Source organism: Macrotis lagotis, chromosome 8 (genome assembly GCF_037893015.1).
Source record: "Macrotis lagotis isolate mMagLag1 chromosome 8, bilby.v1.9.chrom.fasta, whole genome shotgun sequence".
Lineage (NCBI taxonomy): Eukaryota > Metazoa > Chordata > Mammalia > Peramelemorphia > Peramelidae > Macrotis > Macrotis lagotis.
Genome location: NC_133665.1, coordinates 58,843,179 through 58,866,183, shown reverse-complemented (window position 1 = coordinate 58,866,183; position 23,005 = coordinate 58,843,179). Strand labels below are relative to the sequence as shown.

General features: G+C 33.9%; 1 protein-coding gene across 2 annotated transcripts in view; it reads left to right on the top strand.

Annotated features, from left to right (window-relative positions):
- The window catches only part of MEIOB (meiosis specific with OB-fold), a 59,731-nt gene extending 37,156 nt beyond the window's left edge, over nt 1-22,575 (top strand). For both annotated transcript variants that reach the window (XM_074196003.1, XM_074196002.1), the window contains 5 exons: nt 4,095-4,196; nt 6,061-6,214; nt 13,970-14,159; nt 17,782-17,868; nt 22,210-22,575. In XM_074196003.1, coding sequence (XP_074052104.1) covers nt 4,095-4,196; nt 6,061-6,214; nt 13,970-14,159; nt 17,782-17,868; nt 22,210-22,314 — 638 coding nt within the window. In that variant the 3' untranslated portion in view covers nt 22,315-22,575. The remainder of the gene's footprint in view (nt 1-4,094; nt 4,197-6,060; nt 6,215-13,969; nt 14,160-17,781; nt 17,869-22,209) is intronic.
- Nucleotides 22,576-23,005: the final 430 nt, after the last annotated feature.

The window sequence follows — 23,005 nt, the reverse complement described above, 5'->3', positions numbered from 1 at the left end:
CAAAATGGACAGTTTCAAAGGAACTGGGAAGATCTATATGAACTCATTTTGGAACTGTTATTTTTTTCCCTTAGTAGTATTTTTTCCCAGTATAAAGACTAACAGACTGCCTTCTGGGGGCAGAGGGGAAGGAAGATTGAGGGGAAAATTGTAAAACTCAAAATAAATAAAATATTAAAGAAGAAAAAATAGTCTTTTTTAATTACCTGTAAAGATGTTTTGTTAATAGTAATTTTTCTTAGGCTGAAAATTAAATAACAGAGTAAGTTTTATAAATGAAGTTTTATTCTCTATGATCTTACCAAAAATCCTTAAGTGGATGGCATCCTTACAAATGCCAATCCCCATACAAAATTTTGGGGACATTTTATACAAAAAAGAACAAAATCATAAAACTGAGTCAGGTAACCAATGGGATTTCACATAGATCTCATAGTTCTATAGTTCACATAGATCCTCATATGATTCTCTCATATCTTATAATATTTGCTTCAGATTCCTATTGATAAGAATTCCACTTAGGCTAGAAAGGGAATGTTTACAAATATTCATAGGTTTTCCTCTCTCCTCATCCAAGATGTCTCATATTGTGATTTGTTGATCCAGGTAAAGGAATTTTTTGGTCCTATCACTGAGCTTTCAAGGTAGTACTGACTCAAGCCAAGTCAACCTTTTAGATGTAGGAGACAAGCCTATACATAGCAGACTGACATTTTTACACACTGAGACAACATTCAGATTTAAAACTATTAGAGTTTAAGAGACTAATTTTTAAATCAAAGATACAAAATTAAAGAATTCCAGACTTAGACAATTTCAACATTCACTTTTATTAGATTTTTGAGTTCTAAATTTTTCTCCCTTTCTCCTCCCTCCACCCCAAGATAGCAAGTAATCTTATATAGATTATAGATGCACAAACATATTAATAATATTTTCATATTAATCATGTTGTGAAAAAAGAATCTGAACAAAAGAGAAAAATCATGAGAATAAAAGAGCAAAAAAGTGAAAAAATAGTAAGCTTCAATCTGCATTCAGACTCCATAGTTCTAGATGTGGTTGGCATTTTCTATCACAAATCCTTTATAATTATCTATGGTCACTGCATTGCTGAAAAGAGCTGAGTCTGTCATAGTTTGATCATCACACAATGTTGCTGTGTGTTTATTGTACAATGTTCTGGTTCTGTTCATTTCACTCAGCATCAATTTATGTAAGTCTTTCTAGGTTTTTCCTGAAATCTACCTGCTATGAACTGATTTAAAGTGTGATGAAAACTAAGAAAAATTTATACAGTGATATTATAAAGAAAGAACTTTGAAAGATTTTAGAACTCTGATTGATTCATAATTCTAGAAAACTGAAGATGAAATATGTTACTCATCTCTTGTCATAAATGTGATGGACTTAGAATACAGAATAAGACATACATTTTTGGATATAGTAGAGTGAGATTTTATTTTGCTGAACTATGTATATTAGTTATGATATTTTTCTTTTTTTATTATTCAGTGAGATAGGGATCAAGGGAAGTGGAAGAAAGAAAAATTCTTGTATGGTACATTAGCTATTTTAATCAATGCAGTGATCCAAGACAATTCCAGAAGGACTCACATTGAAAAATGCTCTCTATGCCCAAAGAGAGAACTGATGAAATCTGGGTACAAATTGAAGCATATTTTTTACTTTATTTGTCTTGCCTTTTTGTGTGTGAGTGCACCATGGTTAACATGGGTATCTGTTTTGTATGATTTCACATGTATAATTGATATGCTGTCCCTTGGTTTTTCAATTGATAGTGGAGACCCTGCAGGGAAAATTTGGAACTCAAAAATTTTAGAAATATGAAGTTAAAGTGTAATTTTTTAAAAAGTATAGTCTTTGGTTACTACTGAGAATGACTTCTCTGCTAAATTTGACATTGTTAACCTCCCTCTCTTCCTGACTACTCACTCTCTTCTCATTCTCTGTCTTGTTTGTCCTCCTACTTGTCTGTCTAATACTTCTCAGAATCCTTTGCTGATTTTATTGATGCATACCATGTCCACTAATTATAGATATAATTCAATAATTCAAGGGTTCTATTCTCTCTCTCTCTCTCTCTCTCTCTCTCTCTCTCTCTCTCTCTCTCTTTCTCTCTCTCTCTCTCTCTCTTCCTCCCTTCCTCTCTCCCTCCCTCCCTCTTTTTCTCTCTCTCATCAATTCACATGGGTTCAATTATCATTCAAATCTATGTCTCTAATCCTAGTTAGTATCTGTTCTGAGTGCCAATTCCACATCACACACTGCATATTGGACATATTAAACTTGGTTGTAAATTCCACATCCAAATCATAGGTCTGATCATGTCATTCCCAATTTAAAAAATCCCAATAGTTCCCTCTTGCCTCTAGGATCAATATAAATTCCTCTGTTTGACATTTGGTTCTTTTGATACTATGACCTCTTCCTATCTTTACAGTCTTCTTCAGCTTTACTGCATTCCTCAAACTACTTCAGCCAAATTGACCTACTTGCTCTTCTGCCCTGACTATCCCACCTCCATGTCTTTTTACTAGAGGTTCTCCATGCCTAGATGTAACACCTTCTCACCTCTACCATTTAGAATCCCTGATTTCTTTAAAGACTCAACTTAAGTGCCACATTTTTCATGAAAGCTTTTCTCGTTCTCCTCACCCATCCTATCCCCCTACCAATTTCCTTTCTGAAACTACCTTGTATTCATATTGCACATATTCTGTATATATTTGTCTATATGCATGTTTTTCCCCATTAAAATGTAAGCTTCTGGAATTCTTGGACTATTTTACTTTTGTCATCCTTTCCCCAGAACTTAAAATAATCCCTGACACATAAAAAACCCTTAATATTCATTGATTTTATTTCATTTATTTTGAGAATAGATCTTCCTATCCTTCCCCATCAGGAAACTGTGGCAGCCATTCATAGCCAGAATTCCACTACTGATGTGCTGGGGATCTTTGACCTATTCCATTTTTGAGCCAATTTGCCCCTCTTTAATCATCCTGGTAGCCGCCTTCTACCACAGTTCCTCATATTAGTGCCAAACTTAGCATGATATCCATATCATCTTAGCATACTGGTAGTAGCTCAGACCATTGATATCAACAGCTTCAATTTCTTCAGCAGCAGACATTACATGTATTGGCCACCACACCTGGCTGTGGATTGGTTTGTGAAAATCCTGTCTTAGTAACCTTTCTATCTATATTGAATATTCCCAATTCAAATAAAAAGCAGTTGTAATAAAAAAAAGTTATGTTTTGTGAATGACCATTCTATATTAGCTACTTTTTAAAATGTAGATAACTATCATAGAATTAAATTTTCTATAAGATTTTTTATAATAAATAGCAAATTACAAATAACAAGTGCCTGCATAGCAAACATAAAAAATTATTAAGAATTTAAATAATTTGGAACTCGGAAATATTGATGATATTCTTGTCAAGTTAATGTATATAAACATTAAGTAGATTAATTTTTAAAAGGCAATTAAGAAGAACTTAACATATATCCTACAAATTTAGTTGCATGATCAAAATTTTTCCAAAAATTTAAAATTGCTTTCTTTTTTGAATAAGCATTTTAGGAACTCTTGAAGCATTTTATCCTCATTCTAATTTCTGCAGCTATATCATGTTTTGTATTAAAGGAAAACTATAGGAAAAAAGATAATGTTCTGTATATCCTAGACAAGTTTTCTAGCTGACCTTGTTAATTTGGCTTATGATTTTTTATGTCTTTATATTTTTACTAACCAGGATGATCCAAAAAAGCAAAAGGTCTAGGTGGTTCAGTGAATAGATTTCTGGACCTGGAATTAAGGAGTTCTGAGTTCAAATCCTGATTTCAGACACTAACTGCGTGACTGAACAAATCATTTAATCTCTATTTGCCTTATTTCCTCATCTTTAAAAAGTGATAGTACCTATTTCCTAGTGTTGTTGTAAGGATAAGCTGAAATTATTTCTGTAAAGTGATTTGCAAACCTTAAAGTGCTGTATAGATACTAGTTATTATTTCTATTTAGTGGGGAACATTTATTTGTGTTATTTTTCTTTGTTAAGACATACCAGAAGCTAAAATCCTATCAAATTTTGCAAGAGAAAATGCAGAAGCAACAGCTCTAGATGATGAAATTGTGGGTCAATTAAAAGAATCCATAAATTGTAAGTGATTCTTTAATTTCCTTATATTTTTTGACAGATAAAAATCTTAGTCTTTAAAATTTAGTTTAACATAATGGGACTTTTAATTACAGTAAAGGAAATCATATTTATATCTTTATAATTATATTATCTTCCCTAAATGTGGTGTTATCATTACATTCTTCTATTTATTATTATTATTTGCAATATAACTTAAATATTCTTTTTTAGTCTTCTCATTTATGTGAAGTTGGCTGAGGAAATACAGACAGTTTTCACTTTGCTTCCAAATGAAACTTCCTAACATAATTTAATTGTCATCTTGTCATCTCAAAAGACCAACAATTGAATTGACCTAGAAATGAAACTGATAGCTCATCATATACATGTGGTCACCTTGAGCTCTGCCAAAAACAAACTTTGTTATTGCTTTGTCTTTGTGAATTGTAACCTGCTCCAAGCCAACTCTTTGTGTTGTTGTACCTCACAATTACTAATTGACCAATATTTAGCAGCCATCTTATTATTCAAAAAGAATGTTTGGCATAGTATAATTTTATTTGAAGGTGGTAAAAGTAGTTTAAAAAAAGTCAAGGCATTTTAGTGTAGTTCAATATCTACATAGCAAGAATATATGCTTTGGAAGTAAGGTGAACTCTCTGTTGACTTGTTCTATATAGCTAATTCCGTAAAGGCGACCAAAATCATCTTTGAATCTCTGTTACCAAGATTCTATTGCATAGAAACAATTTTTTTAACATAATAAAGATACCATACTAAAATTTTGTAATGTAGATACTAGTTATTATTTCTATTGAGTGGGCAACATTTATTTGTGTTTTTTTCTTTGTTAAGACATACCAGAGGGATGGCTAGGTGGTGTAGTAGATAAAGCACTGGCCCTGGAGTCAGGAGTACTTAGGTTCAAATCCAGTCTCAGACACTTAATAATTACCTAGCTATGTGGCCTTGGGCAAGCCACTTAACCCTGTTTGCCTTACACACACAAAAAAAAGACATACCAGAAGTCAATATCCTATCAAATTTTGCATTACAAAAGAGACAGCTTGACTGGTCCTTTCTCCACATTAAATTTCTCTCTTTTTTTTTTTCTTTCTTTGTCAATTTCTGTTTCATTGTGGTTCTGTCTGTCATGTACACTGTCACATGACTGTTTTATACTAAGCTGTTCTTGCCCATCTCTATTACTAGCCCTGATATTTTAACTTCTTCTCCTATAATCTTCTTTCCCAAACCCAAGACCTCATTTCGTAGACTTTCTTCAAACTTTTCTCAATAATGCTTAGTCCCACAATTGACAAGCTAATTACATCAATAGCATTAGTATCTAGTCTTTTAAAAACTTTTGTTTCTCTCTACTACCATGTCTAATTTTTTCCTCACTAAAGAGAAGATAAAAGTGATGGGGGAAAATGAACTTTAGGAGATATTTTTCAAAAGTAATGTTACAGTATGCTTGAAAGCAATCATGTAATTGGTCTTATGACTATATACCCAAATCAATTTTCAAATACATTAAATAAATGATCATTTGTCATACTAGCATATAGATTATGTAAAATAGTACATAAAAACCTCATATACTGAAAGTAATAAAATTGTGAATGATTTATGGGAGCATTAATTTATAAAAATTGTACTCTGGAAAAAAAGATAGAGTTAATTTCCATCTGAATGTGCCTTATTGTTTTCTTAATGAGAAGCATATAGAAAAATGTAATGAAATATTTTGAAATAGAAATATAATAAATTTCAATGCAATTAATAAATGTTAACTTTAGTTTGCTTTTTCACTTTACATATGCTATATTAAAATGTATTTTGTTGCTAGAAATAATGACATAACATATCTTTTTACTTTTAGTACAGACAATAGTTGATGTGTATACAGTAGAACAATTAAAGGCAGTTGCTTTGAAGAATAAGGGGAAAACTTACCCCTTCTATGGCATCCTTTATGCTTACATTTCTACACTGAACATTGATAATGAAACTGTGAAAATAGCACGAAACAGATGGTAAGTAGCCAAGTTATTTTTAGTAGATGTATTTTTGTCTGAAAAACAAAAATTTTCTTAAAAAAAACAATGGGAATTTTAGGAAAGACAAATTCTTTCACCTTGGAGTAAATGAATAAAAAAGCATTAATAAAATAAGTTTTTACTATGTACAAAACAAAAGTACTGGAAATACAAATAGAGGTCATTACATTTTAAATGATCATTCAGAAAATACTGTATTTGTAATGACTAAATTCAAATATTGTACAGATATGGGTCAGATTTAAATAGATTTCATTTTAAAATAAAATATTTTTGAATAAAATATATTTTCCAATTCTTATCACAGTAATATTTAATTACATTCATTTACTTCAGGTTTGTTTAGCCTTTACGAGTTAATGTTTTGTTTCTAGCTTTTTTATGTCACAGATAATGCTGCTATGAATATTTTTGTACATGTATCTTTTCTTGCAATCAGTAACATCTTTGGGTTTTAATGCCTGTATTGGATTTCCTGAATTATTAAAAAACACAAGATAAGGAACTAGACCTGCAATTTCATTTGTGGGGAGCTCCTGGATAAGGAAATTTCTACTAATTCGGGGGGGGGGCACCTTCTCTTAGTTTATAATCTTAAAGAATTATCTGGAACACAAAGATACATGACCTGTCCATGGTCACATAATTAGTTATGTAAGGCAGGTTTTTCTAATTTTTAGACTAGTTCTCAATCCCTAATGCCAAAAGGTATTTTTCTTACATGATTCTAAATTATTTTTCAGAATAGTTGAACCAATTCATAATATCCATAAACAGTGAATTTGTGTGTCTAATTTTTTTATAGGTCATCAAATGAATTTTTTTTCCAGCTTTTATCTTCTTTGCTAACTTTATGAGTCGGAAGTAATTAATTCTCAAGTGCTAGTATAATTTGCTTTTGTCTGGTCATCAGTGATTTTGAACAATTTTTCAGGTGATAGTTTTTAGTTTATATTTATTCTTTTAAAAACTTTTTGTCCTGGCTAACACAGAAATGTGTAAATAGTTTTTATATTTCTTGCTTTATCAATGAGTAGAGGAGGGCTAGAGGGAGGGAGAGAATTTGAAACTGAAAATAAAAAATGAAATAAAAACTTTTTTGTTTATTCTTTTATATACCTAAATATTTATAGCAGCATTTTTTTGGTGATAGCAAAGAATAGAAAAAAGTAGATAACATCAATGTGAAAATGTCAAAATAAATTGTGTTAAATAAATATACTGTTCTGTAAGAAATGACAAATATGGTTAATACAAAGAAGCATGGAAAAATCCATATGAACTTCTGCAGAATAAAGTCAAAGGAAAATATATATATATGCAAATATTACAACAATATAAGCAGATAAACTAATAAAGTCATAAAAAAATCAAAACAAAATGTTGCAAAAATATAAAGAACAAGTATGTTCAAGAAAAAAGTTGTGAAAAAACACTCACACCCTCTCCCTTGGCATTAGAGGGAGGACCACATTACATATATTTTCAAACTTATTTAATATATAGACATTTTATGCTAATTTTTCTTCTTTCCTTGGTTTTTTTTTTTTTTTTTGGTCTTAAAAAATACTGTTGTTATATAGAATGGCCTTCTAGAAGAGAGAAGGGAAGGAATATAGGAGGGGAATAATTTTTTTTTTAAAGATTTTATTTGAGTTTTGAGTTTTACAATTTTTCTCCCAATCTTACTTCCCCCCACACAAACACGGAAAGCAATCTGTCAGTCTTTCTTTTGTTTCCATGTTGTACATTGATCCAAATTGAGTGTGATGAGAGAGAAATCACATCCTTAAGGAAGAAACAAAAAGTATAAGAGATAACAAGATCAGGCCCTAAGATATCTGGGTTTTTTTTTTTCTAAATTGAAGGGAATAGTCCTTGAAATTTGTTCAAACTCCACGGCTCTTTATCTGGATACAGATGGTATTCTCCGTTGCAGACAGCCCAAAATTGTCCCTGGTTGTTGCACCGATGAAACGAGCAAGTCCATCAAGGTTGAATATCACCCCCCATGTTGCTGATAGGGTGTACAGTGTTTTTCTGGTTCTGCTCATCTCACTCAGCATCAGTTCATGCAAATCTCTCCAGGCTTCCCTGAATTCCCATCCCTCCTGGTTTCTAATAGAACAATAGCGTTCCATGACATACATATACCACAGTTTGCTAAGCCATTCCCCAATTGAAGGACATTTACTTGATTTCCAATTCTTTGCCACCACAAACAGGGCTGCTATAAATATTTTTGTGCAAGTGATGTTTTTACCCTTTTTCCATCATCTCTTCAGGGTATAGACCCAATAGTGGTATTGCTGGGTCAAAGGGTCTGCACATTTTTGTTGCCCTTTGGGCATAGTTCCAAATTTCTCTCCAGAAAGGTTGGATGAGTTCACAGCTCCACCAACAGTGTAATAATGTCCCAGATTTCCCACAACCCTTCCAACAATGATCATTATCCTTTCTGGTCATATTGGCCAGTCTGAGAGGTGTGAGGTGGTACTTCAGAAAAACTTTGATTTACATTTCTCTAATAATTAATGATTTAGAGCAATTTTTCATATGGCTATGGATTGCTTTGATCTCCTCATCTGTAAATTGTCTTTGCATATCCTTTGACCATTTGTCAATTGGGGAATGGCTTTTTTTTTAATATGACTCAGTTCTCTGTATATTTTAGAAATGAGTCCTTTGTCAGAATCATTAGTTGTAAAGATTGTTTCCCAATTTACTCCATTTCTTTTGATCTTGGTTACAGTGGTTTTATCTGTGCAAAAGCTTTTTAATTTAATGTAATCAACATCATCTAGTTTGTTTTTGGTGATGTTCTCCATCTCTTCCTTAGTCATAAACTGCTCCCCTTTCCATAGATCTGACAGGTAGACTAGTCCTTGATCTTCTAATTTACTTATAGTATTGTTTTTTATGTCTAAATCCTGTAACCATTTGGATCTTATCTTGGTAAAGGGTGTTAGGTGTTGGTCTAATCTAAATTTCTTCCATACTAATTTGGGAGGGGAATAATTTACTCTAAAAAGAAGAGTCAAGTATTTTTGTTGTTGAGTCATTTTGATGACAGGGAAATGGGTGGTGCTGCCACAGAGATCAGGGTTCTTGGAATTGAAAAACTCATGACTAGCCCAGGAAGTATGAAAGCTCAGATTTTTTATTTCACAAGCCTGCAAATTTCACAGATTAAACTTTTTCCTAGAGAGACAATAAGTTGCTTGAGGACAGGCTGAAAAACAAAGAGGTAAGAATGCTTGAGGGAAAGAGAAAAAAAGGAAAACAGATCTAAGAAATGACTGAGCTCAGCCTCCATTGAGTGAGTCCAGCCTCAAGGGGATGTAGGCCAAACTTTTGAAGTCTTGCCCCCTTCCAGGACAGGGAAGAGTTAGGGGAAACCCCAACTCCTTCACATGACTGGGGTCAGGTACCCACATTGGAAGACTGAGAGGCAGAAAACTGGAAGAAGGATAAAGGATTAAGCTCTTATCTAGGTGAATTTGCATTTAACTGTGAAGTCACAAGGAAAAACAGGAGGAAATTTACATCTGGTTGGGGTTTGTGGAAACCCTCAGAGAATATAGGCAGACCTAATTGATATTTTCTAATATTAAAAAAACCAGACAGATATTTCTCCTTCAACATATCCCCACTCAAACAATTTTTGAGTCCTGAATTCTTTCAGGAATTATGGCATGATTCTTTTCTTCTGCAACTTCTTCAGAGCTGAAAGGGGTTGTTATCCTAGCCCTACCTGTCAGCTTGGCTGAGACAGCATCTTCCAAAGGCTGTTGACTGTGAGACCACCATTTGAGTTGCACAGCTTGTAGCCTGGGGGAGACAAACTTCAGAAAAAAAGATTAAGCAAATAAAACCAAAGAGGTACATTTAACAAACACCCAGTAAGGAGAAAAGCCAGGAAGTCCCAGGAAGAGAGACTGGAAAGCTAGTGATGAAAACATAAAAAATAAAAATCATATTCCATGACCCTAAACCAGTATCAAAATATTTTCATAAGAACATGGATTCCAATACAACACAGATTCAATAATGGTTGCCACATCAAATTAAGTTGTACACAAAAGTTCAAAAATGGTATAAACAAATACATTAGATAATCATTTTAGAACAGCACAATAAATGATTTGCAATAAATTTTTCCTGCAGAAAGGATCTTTTTTAAAACAATTTAAAAATAGACCAAAGGCCATCCTTCTAATATAACTAGTTGAAGTGACATTTCTTTTCCTAACAAACTACTTGTGATAAAGAATCATATCCTGATGTCACAAATCTTAAAAAGGTCAAGACTAAATACTTACTGGCTATTAAGGATTTAAGTATCTCAAATGGCTCACACTCATACTTGATTAATGAGCACCTGGCATAATTATAGCAATTTGCTATAAAGAGCTTACAGGGATATATAAAAGGACATGTTTTCTTATGTATTTAGATATCTGTTTCAGGCAAAGGTCATATAGACAATCCTTTGCAATGAGCCAAGCTCCAGGTCTGCCAGTCGAGGCATTTTTAAGAGAATCCTCTCAGCTAATGCTAATGGCTATTCCCTCAAAGTTCTCTCCACCTACAACATTCAACATCAAACCTTGTAAGGCTAGTAACATTGGCACATTGGTGTCTTTTTGTTTAACATACCTAATTTCAGACAGACCAAATTAGTAGCAATACATATTGTAATATAATAATTTCCTACAATCAGAGCTTGAGTGGCTTCAGCTCTAAAGAATCAGAGTGTGCCATGTGGTGTTTATGATCAATATCAGCTAAGAGATCCAAGAAAAATTATAATTCCATCAATCACTGCACAAGCACCCAAGGACTATATTGTAAATGAAAAGTAATAAATAAAAACTTGGGATGTGCAAATACAATAAGCCCAAAATCACATTTAGAACTGGACTTTTTAAAGCAACTCTTTATAGTAAATCTGTTTAGTTACTAACTATGCTTAAATTAGAAACATAAATCATGGCTTTCAGAACTTTTAAACCATTAGAACATCTTAGGTGACTTTAAATTTTCAACTTGTGTTACTTTTTGTTTTTGTTTTTTGGCAAGGCAGTAGGGTTAAGTGCCTTGCCTGAGGTCACACAGTTAAGTAATTATTAAATGTCTGAGGCTGGATTTGAACTCAGGTCCTCTAGACACCATGGCCAGTGCTTTATCTAGTGTGCCACCCAGCTTCCCCTTGTTATTACTTTCAAATGTAATGAAATAGTAGGAACAACCAGATTTCCAAGTAGAGTAACATATGAATTATTAGGTTTTACTAAACATAATCTTTTCATTATAATTTATACAGATCTATAGCAAGTTCAATACATTGTTTAGAAATTTCAGGAATCTCAGAGAGATCCTTTGATCTTTGACCTTTGATACTTCCTCTCATTATTCCTATAGAGTAATAAATTATTCATTTCAGTCTTCGACATTATTATAATAACTCCAAATAGCTTATATTTTCACAAAAGATAACCAAGTAATTGTAGGTACAGTACCTCTAAATCTTAAATAAAGATGAAGGTAGTTACAAAAGTTGATATTATAACTGATAAAAACTTATAACATCAAAAAATAAAGGAGACTATTAATTTTCTTACTCATCAGTAAGTAACCTTACTGAGAGTTACACAATATTAAGTTGCCCAACACACTTAGATTATACCATCTGAATAGTTGCTGTCTTCCTGAAGTTTAAAAAGCATCTTAAGGATGAGTCTTCTAACATCCTGACCATTGTCTTTCTGAGTCTGCAGTTAACATAGGAGGAAGAAGTCCAGAATCCTGACTTCTTAACCCAGTGGCAAAGTTGACCCAAACATATAACTTGAATACTGTCAAGAGAAATCAGGCCTTATTACCAGGAACAAAGAAAATTAATATTGCTTGAAATCAGAACAATAACAACTAACTAGCTTATGGCAGCCACTTTGCAGTCACATAGAGAAGAAACAGTAAATTACCTAATCTGGTTAACGAAAATTTCAGATAGATATATTTTCCCCACCTTATTTTATTTTCAAATAACAAATATATGTGTGTGTATATACACACATATATATATATATACACACATGCACACAAATACATATGTACGCATATATTCTGTTTTATAAACACATGGTGGAAGACAAGTTTCACAAACCTTCTGGCCCAAAAAGACTTTGAGAAATTGTTGACAATGTAATCTCCAGTCTTCTACATTTCACATAAAAAAGAAAAAAAAATCCCAAAAGTTTAGTTTGAGAGACTCTGTCCTTGTATACAAAAGATTTATATTACCTTGTACAGAGAACACAGACATTTTAACATACTACTCACATTCCAAAACCTCATTTCATTGGGCCTCCAAAAGAGAATATTCAAAGTCTCATTAATTAAAATAGTTTGAACACAATTGTTATCAATATTAGATTAAAGTTACAATAAATTAGCTTACATATGAAAATATTTCACAAAAGTATTTATCACAAAGCTTCCAAATAGCACTTTCTTGTGGTTAAAGTAAGATTTTATACACGAGTATCCATACTTTTTTTTTTTAGGTTTTTTGCAAGGCAAATGGGGTTAAGTGGCTTGCCCAAGGCCACACAGCTAGGCAATTATTAAGTGTCTGAGGTCGGATTTGAACCCAGGTACTCCTGACTCCAAGGCCGGTGCGGTGCTCTATTCACTGTGCCACCTAGCTGCCCCTGCACCACCTAGCCGCCCCAAAATGGGGTCACATTTAATTTGAATTCAGCACTGGACAAAAAAACTTTTCTGAGCCATTTCTGGGCAGAACATGACAAAATGTAACCTAATATACCAGTAACAAATGCAAAACAATGATCGCAAAGACAAGCACAAAAAAGTGGGGAATAGAAGTAAAAAAAATCTACAACCATATAAGATGCTCCCAGTTTTTAGACTCCAAATTTTTTGAAAAAGGGTATGTCTTACACATGGGAAAATACAGTACTTCCCATTAATTTTTCTTTTTCTCTCATGCCTATGGTATTTAAGGGTGGGAACATAAGAAATGGAAAGATCTGATAAAGGTGCTTATGTCTTTAAACTTTTCTTTTTGACCTTAAGAAGGATAAAACAAAAAGCCTTAATGTAATGGTTCATTGCCTTTAGTTATCCTAGATTATCCTCCTTAACTCCTAGGGGCAAATTGGCCACACTTGTGTCTCTAGATTAAGAGTATACAATAGAATTTTTTCTCTTAGTTCAGCTGAAATGAGACTTTTTCAACACAAATTCTTATTTAGTTTAATAAACAAAGGAAAACAAATTCAAAAGAACCAGAGTGATTTCTAATCCTTATTCTTCCAAAGTCTAGCCATGGATTGTCTTGTCTAATAAAGCCTCTTATTAACACTTCTTAAATTGGAGGGATAGAAGAAATGAATTTTCTATATCTTGGTTAATATAGAGAAGAGCTTAAATTTATGTGATATTTTATTGTTTATAAATGTTTAGTAGTCTCCTAAAAACTAGAGCTTGTGAATACCATCTCCTTAGTCTTTCCTTTTCTTTGTTATTCCTCTTCCCTCTTACTTCTATTCCATGTTCCCCCCCAAAAAAAACATATTGGAGAAATGTTCAGAGTAAGTTAAAATCATTTTATACAATCAAACATTTTAGTCAGTTTTGATCATCAAGAGTTTGTAGCATTGTTATATATATTTCATTATTTATATTATTTTTGTCTCTTTACAGTACAGGCTGTGGTTATTGTGTAAGTGAAGCATCTAACACTTGTACATCTCCATTCTGCAACAAAGATTCTTCGGTTCATAAATCTGTATTTCTCAGCTTTGATTTGCTGATTGATCTCACTGATCACACAGGCACTCTCCATTCTTGTAGCCTTAGCGGAACTGTTGCTGAGGAAACTCTGGGCTTCACGGTAAATATTTTAAAAGTTTATAAATATTTCCACACTGACCCATTAATTTTAAGACCAATTGTTCTCTGTGTTCTTCCAACATGGCTAAAGATATGTCAGGTTATTTTTATTAATGTTATTTTTTTATTACATGCAAAGATATTTTCAACATTCACCTTTTTTGTAAGCTTTTGAGTTCCATATTCTTCTATCTTCTTCTCTTCCTCCCCCCTCCCCATGATATAAGTTATAATGTATATATATATATATATATATATCTGATATAAGTTATATATGTACATATAATATAGGGAATTATGAGCATAGGAAATATTGTAATTGGAAACAAATTTTATAATCTTTTTGCACTGTTAAAATCCTGTAATCTTACTGATTCTTTTTAACTTCTGTACTGTTAAAACACTTCCTCATGATTTTCATTTTGACCTTGGCCATACTCTCACTGGTGGGCCAAGCTATATGTTAGATCACACAGGTAGAACAATCATCTTAAGCCACAGAAAATGATGTGTTGGACTTAAAGATCTCACCCTTTGGGGAAAATGAGTACCATCTTGGCCACTACTTGGAGGGTTGTATTGGAGAGTACCAGGACCCCAGTGCTAAACCACTCCCCAAGCACCCCACCCTTGTTCAACCCACTATGGAAATTCATTTAAGTAAGAAGTTTCAGAAGAGAATTTCTTTTCTTCCTTCTTTCCCCCTAGCAAACTGGACTCTGCCTCCCCCCACCACCACCACCAGCCTCTCTCTGTCTCTCTGTAGCCCTCAGAACCAGGTGCTCCTGGTCTAGGCCACTGAAAACTATGTCCTCTATTCCATATGGCTGGACTCCCTAGAATCTAAGCCAGCTCTTAATGACTATTTCTCCTTTCTTTCTTTCCCTCAGGGAAAGTCTTGCATAAAACTTTTTTTGTTCAGCCTGTCCTTAAACTTTGCTTCATGGTGGACTCCTCTCAAGTCTCAACCCTGCCTGGTCTCCTGGCTGTTGTCCTTTCTCTTTCCCTCAGGCACCTCACCTAGTCCTTTGTTATTCAATCTTTCCTCACACCACTTACTAACAGCTTGCTGTCCCTTCAGTAAAAAAGTTTTAATCTATAAACTTTGCAGACTTGTGAAATAAATTCTGAGCTATTCCAACTACGGGGCTAGTAGTGAATTCTTTCACTTTCACCAGAGTTCTCAATCTTTATTGGCAAGCATCAATTTCTCCTGCAACACAATCATGTTTAACGTATTTCTATTTTAGTCATGTTGTGAAAAAAAGAACTAGAACTAAAAGGGGAAAAAAGCCATGAGAAAGGGAAAAAAAAAAACCAAGTTTTAGATTGCTGAACTGCATAGAGGAACTGTCTATCATATATGGTTCATCATCATGCAATGTTTTTGTTAATGTGTATGATATTCTCCTGGTTCTGCTCACTTCACTCAAAAGCAATTCATGAAGGACTTTCCAGGCTTTTCTGTAGTCCAGTCACTATCGGTCAAGTTATTTTAACACACATAAGACAAATACATTCATGAAGAAGATAGCCTATTTTAAACAAACTTTTTTTAATTTATTTTTATTCAAGATATTATTTGAGTTTTACAATTTTTCCCCCAATCTTGCTTCCCTCCCCCCACCCCCCACAGAAAGCACTCTGTCAGTCTTTCCTTTGTTTCCGTGTTGTACCTTGATCCAAATTGGGTGTGATGAGAGAGATATCATATCCTTAAAGAAGATAAGTCTAAGAGGTAACAAGATCAGACAATAAGATATCTGTTTTTTTTTCTAAATTAAAGGGAATAGTTCTTGCACTTTGTTCAAACTCCACAACTCCTTATCTGGATACAGATGGCATTCTCCTTTGCAGACAGCCCAAAATTGTTCCCGATTGTTGCACTGATGGAATGAGCAAGTCCTTCAGGGTTGAACATCACTCCCATGTTGCTGTTAGGGTGTACAGTGTTTTTCTGGTTCTGCTCATCTCAGCATCAGTTCATGCGAATCCCTCCAGGCTTCCCTGAAATCCCATCCCTCCTGGTTTCTAATAGAACAATAGTGTTCCATGACATACATATACCACAGTTTGCTAAGCCATTCCCCAATTGAAGGACATTTACTTGATTTCCAATTCTTTGCCACCACAAACAGGGCTGCTATAAATATTTTTGTACAAGTGATGTTTTTACCCTTTTTCATCATCTCTTCAGGGTATAGACCCAGTAGTGGTATTTGCTGGGTCAAAGGGTATGCACATTTTTGTTGCCCTTTGGGCATAGTTCCAAATAGCTCTCCAGAAGGGTTGGATGAGTTCACAGCTCCACCAACAGTGTAATAGTGTCCCAGATTTCCCACAGCCCTTCCAACAATGACCATTATCCTTCCTGGTCATATTGGCCAATCTGAGAGGTGTAAGGTGGTACCTCAGATTAGCTTTAATTTGCATTTCTCTAACAATTAATGATTTAGAGCATTTTTTCATATGGCTATGGATTGCTTTGGTCTCCTCATCTGTAAATTGCCTTTGCATATCCTTTGACCATTTGTCAATTGGGGAATGGCTTTTTGTTTTAAAAATATGACTCAGTTCTCTGTATATTTTAGAAATGAGTCTTTTGTCAGAATCATTAGTTGTAAAGATTGTTTCCCAATTTACTACATTTCTTTTGATCTTGGTTACATTGGTTTTATCTGTGTAAAAGCCTTTTAATTTAATGTAATCAAAATCATCTAATTGGTTTTTGGTGATGTTCTCCAACTCTTCCTTAGTCGTAAACTGCTCCCCTTTCCATAGATCTGACAGGTAGACTAGTTCTTGATCTTCTAATTTGCTTATAGTATTGTTTTTTATGTTTATGTCCTGTAACCATTTGGATCTTATCTTGGTAAAGGGTGTGAAGTGTTGGTCTAATCTAAGTTTCTTCCATACTAACTTCCAATTATCCCAGCAATTTTTATCAAAGAGGGAGTTTTTATCCCAATGTCCGGACTCTTTGGGTTTATCAAACAGCAGATTACTATAATCATCTCCTGCTTTTACACCTAGTCTATTCCACTGGTCCACCACTCTATTTCTTAGCCAATACCAAACAGTTAAACAAACTTTTTTTAAAGTCACACTGGGTGAACAATATACATATATTATGATCACATTGAACATTGACTGAGACCTTTGATCAAAGAAGAAATTATGCTTAATCATAATTCTTAAATAGAGTGGGCAAATTATGAGTGTGAATGAATTTCCCTAATGAAGTAGCTTGAAATTTTGATATTATGTTTCTTATGTAACATAACTAGCAAATATTTGGGTATAATTAAGTGCACTTGGGCATAGGTATTAGTTTCTTAATGTCAAAACTTCATATTTTTCAACATATACTTGTTTCAGATGTTGTTTCCTCTGTATTAAGGGCATCATTTGCATACTGAGCATCCTGATTGGCTGCCAGGGAGTCACACCCTGATATTCAGGTTCATTACTTTCTTGACCTCCTTTTCCTTATCACCTTATTAGAAGAACTCATCAAAGATCAGTGCAAATAAAATTCCATTTCCAGTTAATAATTTTAACTTAACCTCATGTTATAGTTTCTATCTGTGTTTTTAATATATCTGATCTTATTTTTTAATTAGGTACATGAATTTCTTGCACTGACAGAAGAACAGAAAACAACAATAAAATGGCAATTTCTCTTGGAAAGAAGCAAAATTTATTTTAAGGTTGGTGAAATTTAGGGGCAGCTAGGTGGCACAGTGGATAGAGCACCAGCCCTGCAGTCAGGAGACACTAAGTTCAAATTCAGCCTCAGATACTCACTAATTACCTAGCTGTGTGACCTTAGGCCTTACCAAAACAACAACAACAAAAAAAAGGTTGAATTTTGTGGCAATATTTTGTGTTATAAAGCCAAACAAGTTGTAGTAAAACACAAGTGCAAACCCCTAGAAAGAATTGACTTTGTGTAATCTTTACATATGGATATAATAGATCAGGGAATTTTAATGATGCCTGATACTCAGGTGTACAGTACTGTGCATGTACTGGAACACAAATGGAAGGATTTTACACTAGCCTAATGAAAATAACTAGATCTACAGCAACTCCAAAACACCCTACTTTTTGTTAATCTTAATTTTTTAGGCTTAAAATGAAATAACAAAAAGTTAGATTATGCATGAAGTTTTATTCTTTAGGATCTTACCTAGAAACCTATAGTGGAAGAGATCATTAAAGATATCAACCAAGGGGCAGCTAGGTGGTGTAGTGGATAAAGCACTGGCCTTGGAGTCAGGAGTAACTGGGTTCAAATCTGGTCTCAGACACTTACTAATTACCTAGCTGTGTGGCCTTGGGCAGGCCACTTAACCCCATTTGCCTTGCAAAAACCTATAAAAAAAAAAAAAAAGATATCAACCAAGAGTTTGATAAGGGAAAGTTATTTATATAAATCAAACTCATAATATTTTGGCAGCCAACCAATCAGGTTACACATTAGTACATAAAGATGTCATTTATTACTTTATGATCCTCTAACCCAGGGCTGTCCAAAATGCAGGCGTGGTCCAAAATGTGATTTTATCGACCCCTTGTGGGTTTACTAAATGCTTTAGAAAATGAAGCGGAGACACCACAGAGCTCTAACTAAAATGGCAACTCAAAATATATTGTCTATTGTTTCAATTAAAAATTTTTAAAAGTAGGATTGGACAGCCCTGCTCTAACCCATCCATAAAGATTGTCCTATGTCAGAACTGAAAATGATTCAATTAGCAACAGGACTTCTATCTCCTAATCTGATTTGATATTTTGCCTTTGATAAACTGATTTTGATATCAGATATGATATAGAAATATAAAACATTGGGATTAAAACATGTCATATGTATAAGATTTTTTAAACTTTCTTATAGAGATAACGAGAGCAGTGTCCTGCATTTCCAGGATCTTTGTCTAATAGTTGACATAAACTATGAAAGCTAAACTTGCAGAAGCTATTAGAGGGGGATGAGGCTAATTTGCCCAGACACAGCCTATTTTCAGAATTATAACTGGAGAGACACAGACCTTAAGGAGGGCAGAAGCTAACATTCAGATTTACAAATTCCAATTAGAGGGCAAGAAACCAATTTTTGATCATAAATATAAGACTAAAGGCATGTAGCTTCAATACTTTCCAGGTGTAAATGGTTAACAGACACATGTTGGAATAAGCCAAGCTCAAATTCTTCCTCTCTAGTTCTTACAATAACACTATTTTTTTAGCAACTAGTTGTCATTTAGGCAATCTTCATTATCCTGGGAAACATAGCCAGATCTTAGCTCCTCTGTTGGTGTATATCATAAATGAATTCTTAGTTATCCCATCTTGTCCTTGAGCCCAGAGGCAGCTAGGTGGTACAGTCAATAAAGTACTGATCTTGGAGTCAGGCAGATGGGAGTTCCAGTCCAGCTTCAGACATTTACTAGCCATGTGACCTTGGGCAAGTCACTTAATCCTGATTGCCTGGCATCCAGGGCCATCTCTAGTCATCCTGATTCATATCTGACCACTGGACCCAGATGGCTCTGGAGGAGAAAGTAAGACTGGTGATTCAGCACAGTTACCCCTCACTCAAATCCAATTTATATGCTTGTCATGACATCACTTTTCTGATGTCATGATCTTCTTTGACATCAACACAGGAAACACCTCATCAACATGATGAGCCCAGGGTTCCACTATCCGATTAAGTAACCTTCTAGTAAGTTCACTGCATCTTTCTTTGGTATTTTTATAGTGTGCTTCCCATAGAGGATCATTTTCTTTTTATATTTCCCACAGTAGCAAAATATTAAATAATTTTGAGCAGCTGCCTTTACATTAAAAGTACTAGGCTATTCAATTTCCTAGTCCTGCATTTTCTGTCATAGTCTGATTCCCAAAAGATCCAGGAAATTGCCATGGAGAAAATCCATGCCATTTCAAATATGTATTACACTCAAATAAATGACTGATAAATGCATTATAAACCTGTTTTTTAAAACAATAGTCAGTGTATTTTTTCTTGTTATCATATCCTTGGGAAAAAAGAGTATTGATTGAAGTTCCTTGAGACATTGATTGTTTCATTTTTGTTTTTATATTTTTAAAACCTAATACAGGGGTCTGCCTATAGAGCTTAATAAATTCTGGATTCAACTAAATAATCTCTATTTCAAAGTAAGGCAATTCCCAAAGCACTCTCCCCAAAAACAATTTTGAATGGAGCATTTTCAGTCTGGCAAATAGTAGCTGCTTATTAAATGTTTATTGACTGACTCTGGGAGCATGTTATGATTCAGCACACACACACACACACACACACACACACACACACACACACACACACACACAGACACACACACACACACACTATTGCCCTTTTGTGCCTATTTCCTTTCCTTGAACAACCTTCTCTTGTATACTATTCTTTTGAGTTTCTATATCACATCAACTGCCTGGTTAACAGGTTAGCATTTTCACCTAGATATTTCAAAAGCATTTCAAACTCAACATGTTTAAAATGTAACATATCTTCTGCCTAAACCCTCCTCTTCTCTAAATTTCCAAATTTCTTATCACCATGTCCAATCAGTTGTAAAGTCCTAATTGAACCATCACAACAGCCTCCTAATTAGTCTCCCTGCTTCCTGTCTCTCTCCTTTATAATGCATCCTCTAAAAACTGCCAAAATAATCTTCCTAAAACACAGGTTTGAACATGTCACTTTCCAGCTTCAAAAGCTTCAGCAACTTCTTATTGCCTCTAGGACAGACTGTTAACATTTAAAACCCTTCATAGCATGGCTCCAATTTCTCTTTCTAGAATTATTTCATTTTACTCCTCTTGCCAAACTGGTCTATTTACTGTTTCTTGCATATCTTTTGAGTCCTTGCATGGCCAGGTCTCCTAAACCTGGAAAGCAGCAGTCCCTTCTCACTTCCATCTCTTAGAACCTCTGCTCGGGAAAGCTTTCCAGAGTTCTTAGAAGTCTTTTCCAACTAAATTCATTGTATTTACTTTTCTTTGTAAATGTTGTATTTCATCAGCGGAATGTAAGCTCCTTTTTGGAAAGAATAATTTATTTTTATCTTTGTATACCCAGAATCTAACAGTGCTGGATAAATGTTTATTGAATTGAATGGCTTCATTGTAAGGAACTTTAAAGGGATATAAATTTAAATAATTTCAAAACACCTGCTGGTAACAGGTATATCCTTTGGATGAAGTTAAAATATTGCTCTTGTTCATATTTTTATTAAGAATTATTTAGTTTTTAGGGGTGGCTAGGTGGCGCAGTGGATAGAGCACCGGCCCTAGAGTCAGAGTACCTGAGTTCAAATCCAAACTCAGATATTTAATAATTACCTAGCTGTGTGGCCTTGGGCAAGTCACTTAACCCCATTTGCCTTGCAAAAACCTAAAAAAAAAAAAGAATTATTTAGTTTTGAGCAGCTTGGTGGTGCAGTGGATAGAGCATCATCCCTGCAGTCAGGAGGACCTGAGTTCAGCCTTAGACACTTAAGAATTATCTAGCTGTATGACTTTGGGCAAGTCACAACTCTATTACCTTGCCAAAAAAACAACAACAACAAACAGGAATTATGTAGTTTCACTTAATTTTATTTTTTAAAGTTTTTTGATGCCTTGTTTTTATATCACTCTTTTCCACTTTACCATTAGACCTACCTCCATTCCCCATACATTAAGACTACTCTTGTAAGGAAAAGAAATAGTTTAACAGAATCCACACATCAATTCCATGTGACAATATACACAACATTCTCCAAATCTTAGTTAAAGGAGAAAGATAATTTCTTTATCTCTTTTTCTGGGTCAAAATTGGACATTATAATTATAGCTATTTCTTGTTTTTATTAGTGACTATATATAATTGTGTTCAGTTTTAAATTTAATAATGGAATTCTGATGTCTATCAGTTCTGTGTTTGCATTGTGTTCAGAATGTATGTTAATACAAAGTTTACCATACAACTTTTCAAATTAAAAAATAAAATAAAGTATTTTTTTTCTTCCATACAGTTTGTATTATCACCCAAGGCTCGAGGTGGACTGAGAATTGATGTGCTTTCGTGTAAGCTGGCCGATCCTATTGAAGCCAGTAGGATTTTGTCTGGAAAAAAGTAAAAAATATGAAAATCTGAAAAGTCACCAGAAGTTTCAACCACTTTGAAAAGAATGGTTTTTTTTAAAAGTGAAAGATATTTAAATTGTAATTTGTTCAAATATTATATCTTATTGTTATGGCAAAATCTTATGTCTCTTCCCTGTAGATTAAATTATTTAAGGCCAATCTTTACAGGGTTGGACAGAGAATTGTAGGAAAATTGCCACTGAACTCACATTCTCTAAAATTCTGTATATTGGTTTAGGTCCCACATTTCTTCCAAAGGACATATTCATTAAGTTGAAACATGTTCATCAAGACTAATAAACCTTATAGATCTTTCCCACAGTCATGTGTGAGCTATTTTCCTTAATCTCTTTTTACTTCCCAAATCCTCCCCCAACCTCAACCCTTTATCTTTCAAAAGAAAAACTTTAAAACTTAAAAATCTATAGAATGACTGTGGTTCTCTAAAATAGAAAAATATTATCTGTGACATGGAAAGATGACTCTCAGTGACAGAGTGAAAGTTGAAGTAATCATGGATAATTTTGGTACAACTGGTTCATGGGGGGAATCTACAATCTATGATGGCAAAACAGCATATTGTCCTCATTTTGCTGAAGGCTTGATGACTTGCATATTTACATTTAAGACTCTGAGTCACCTGGGAGGAGATTGACTTCAAAACTTTACTAGTTTATAGTAGAA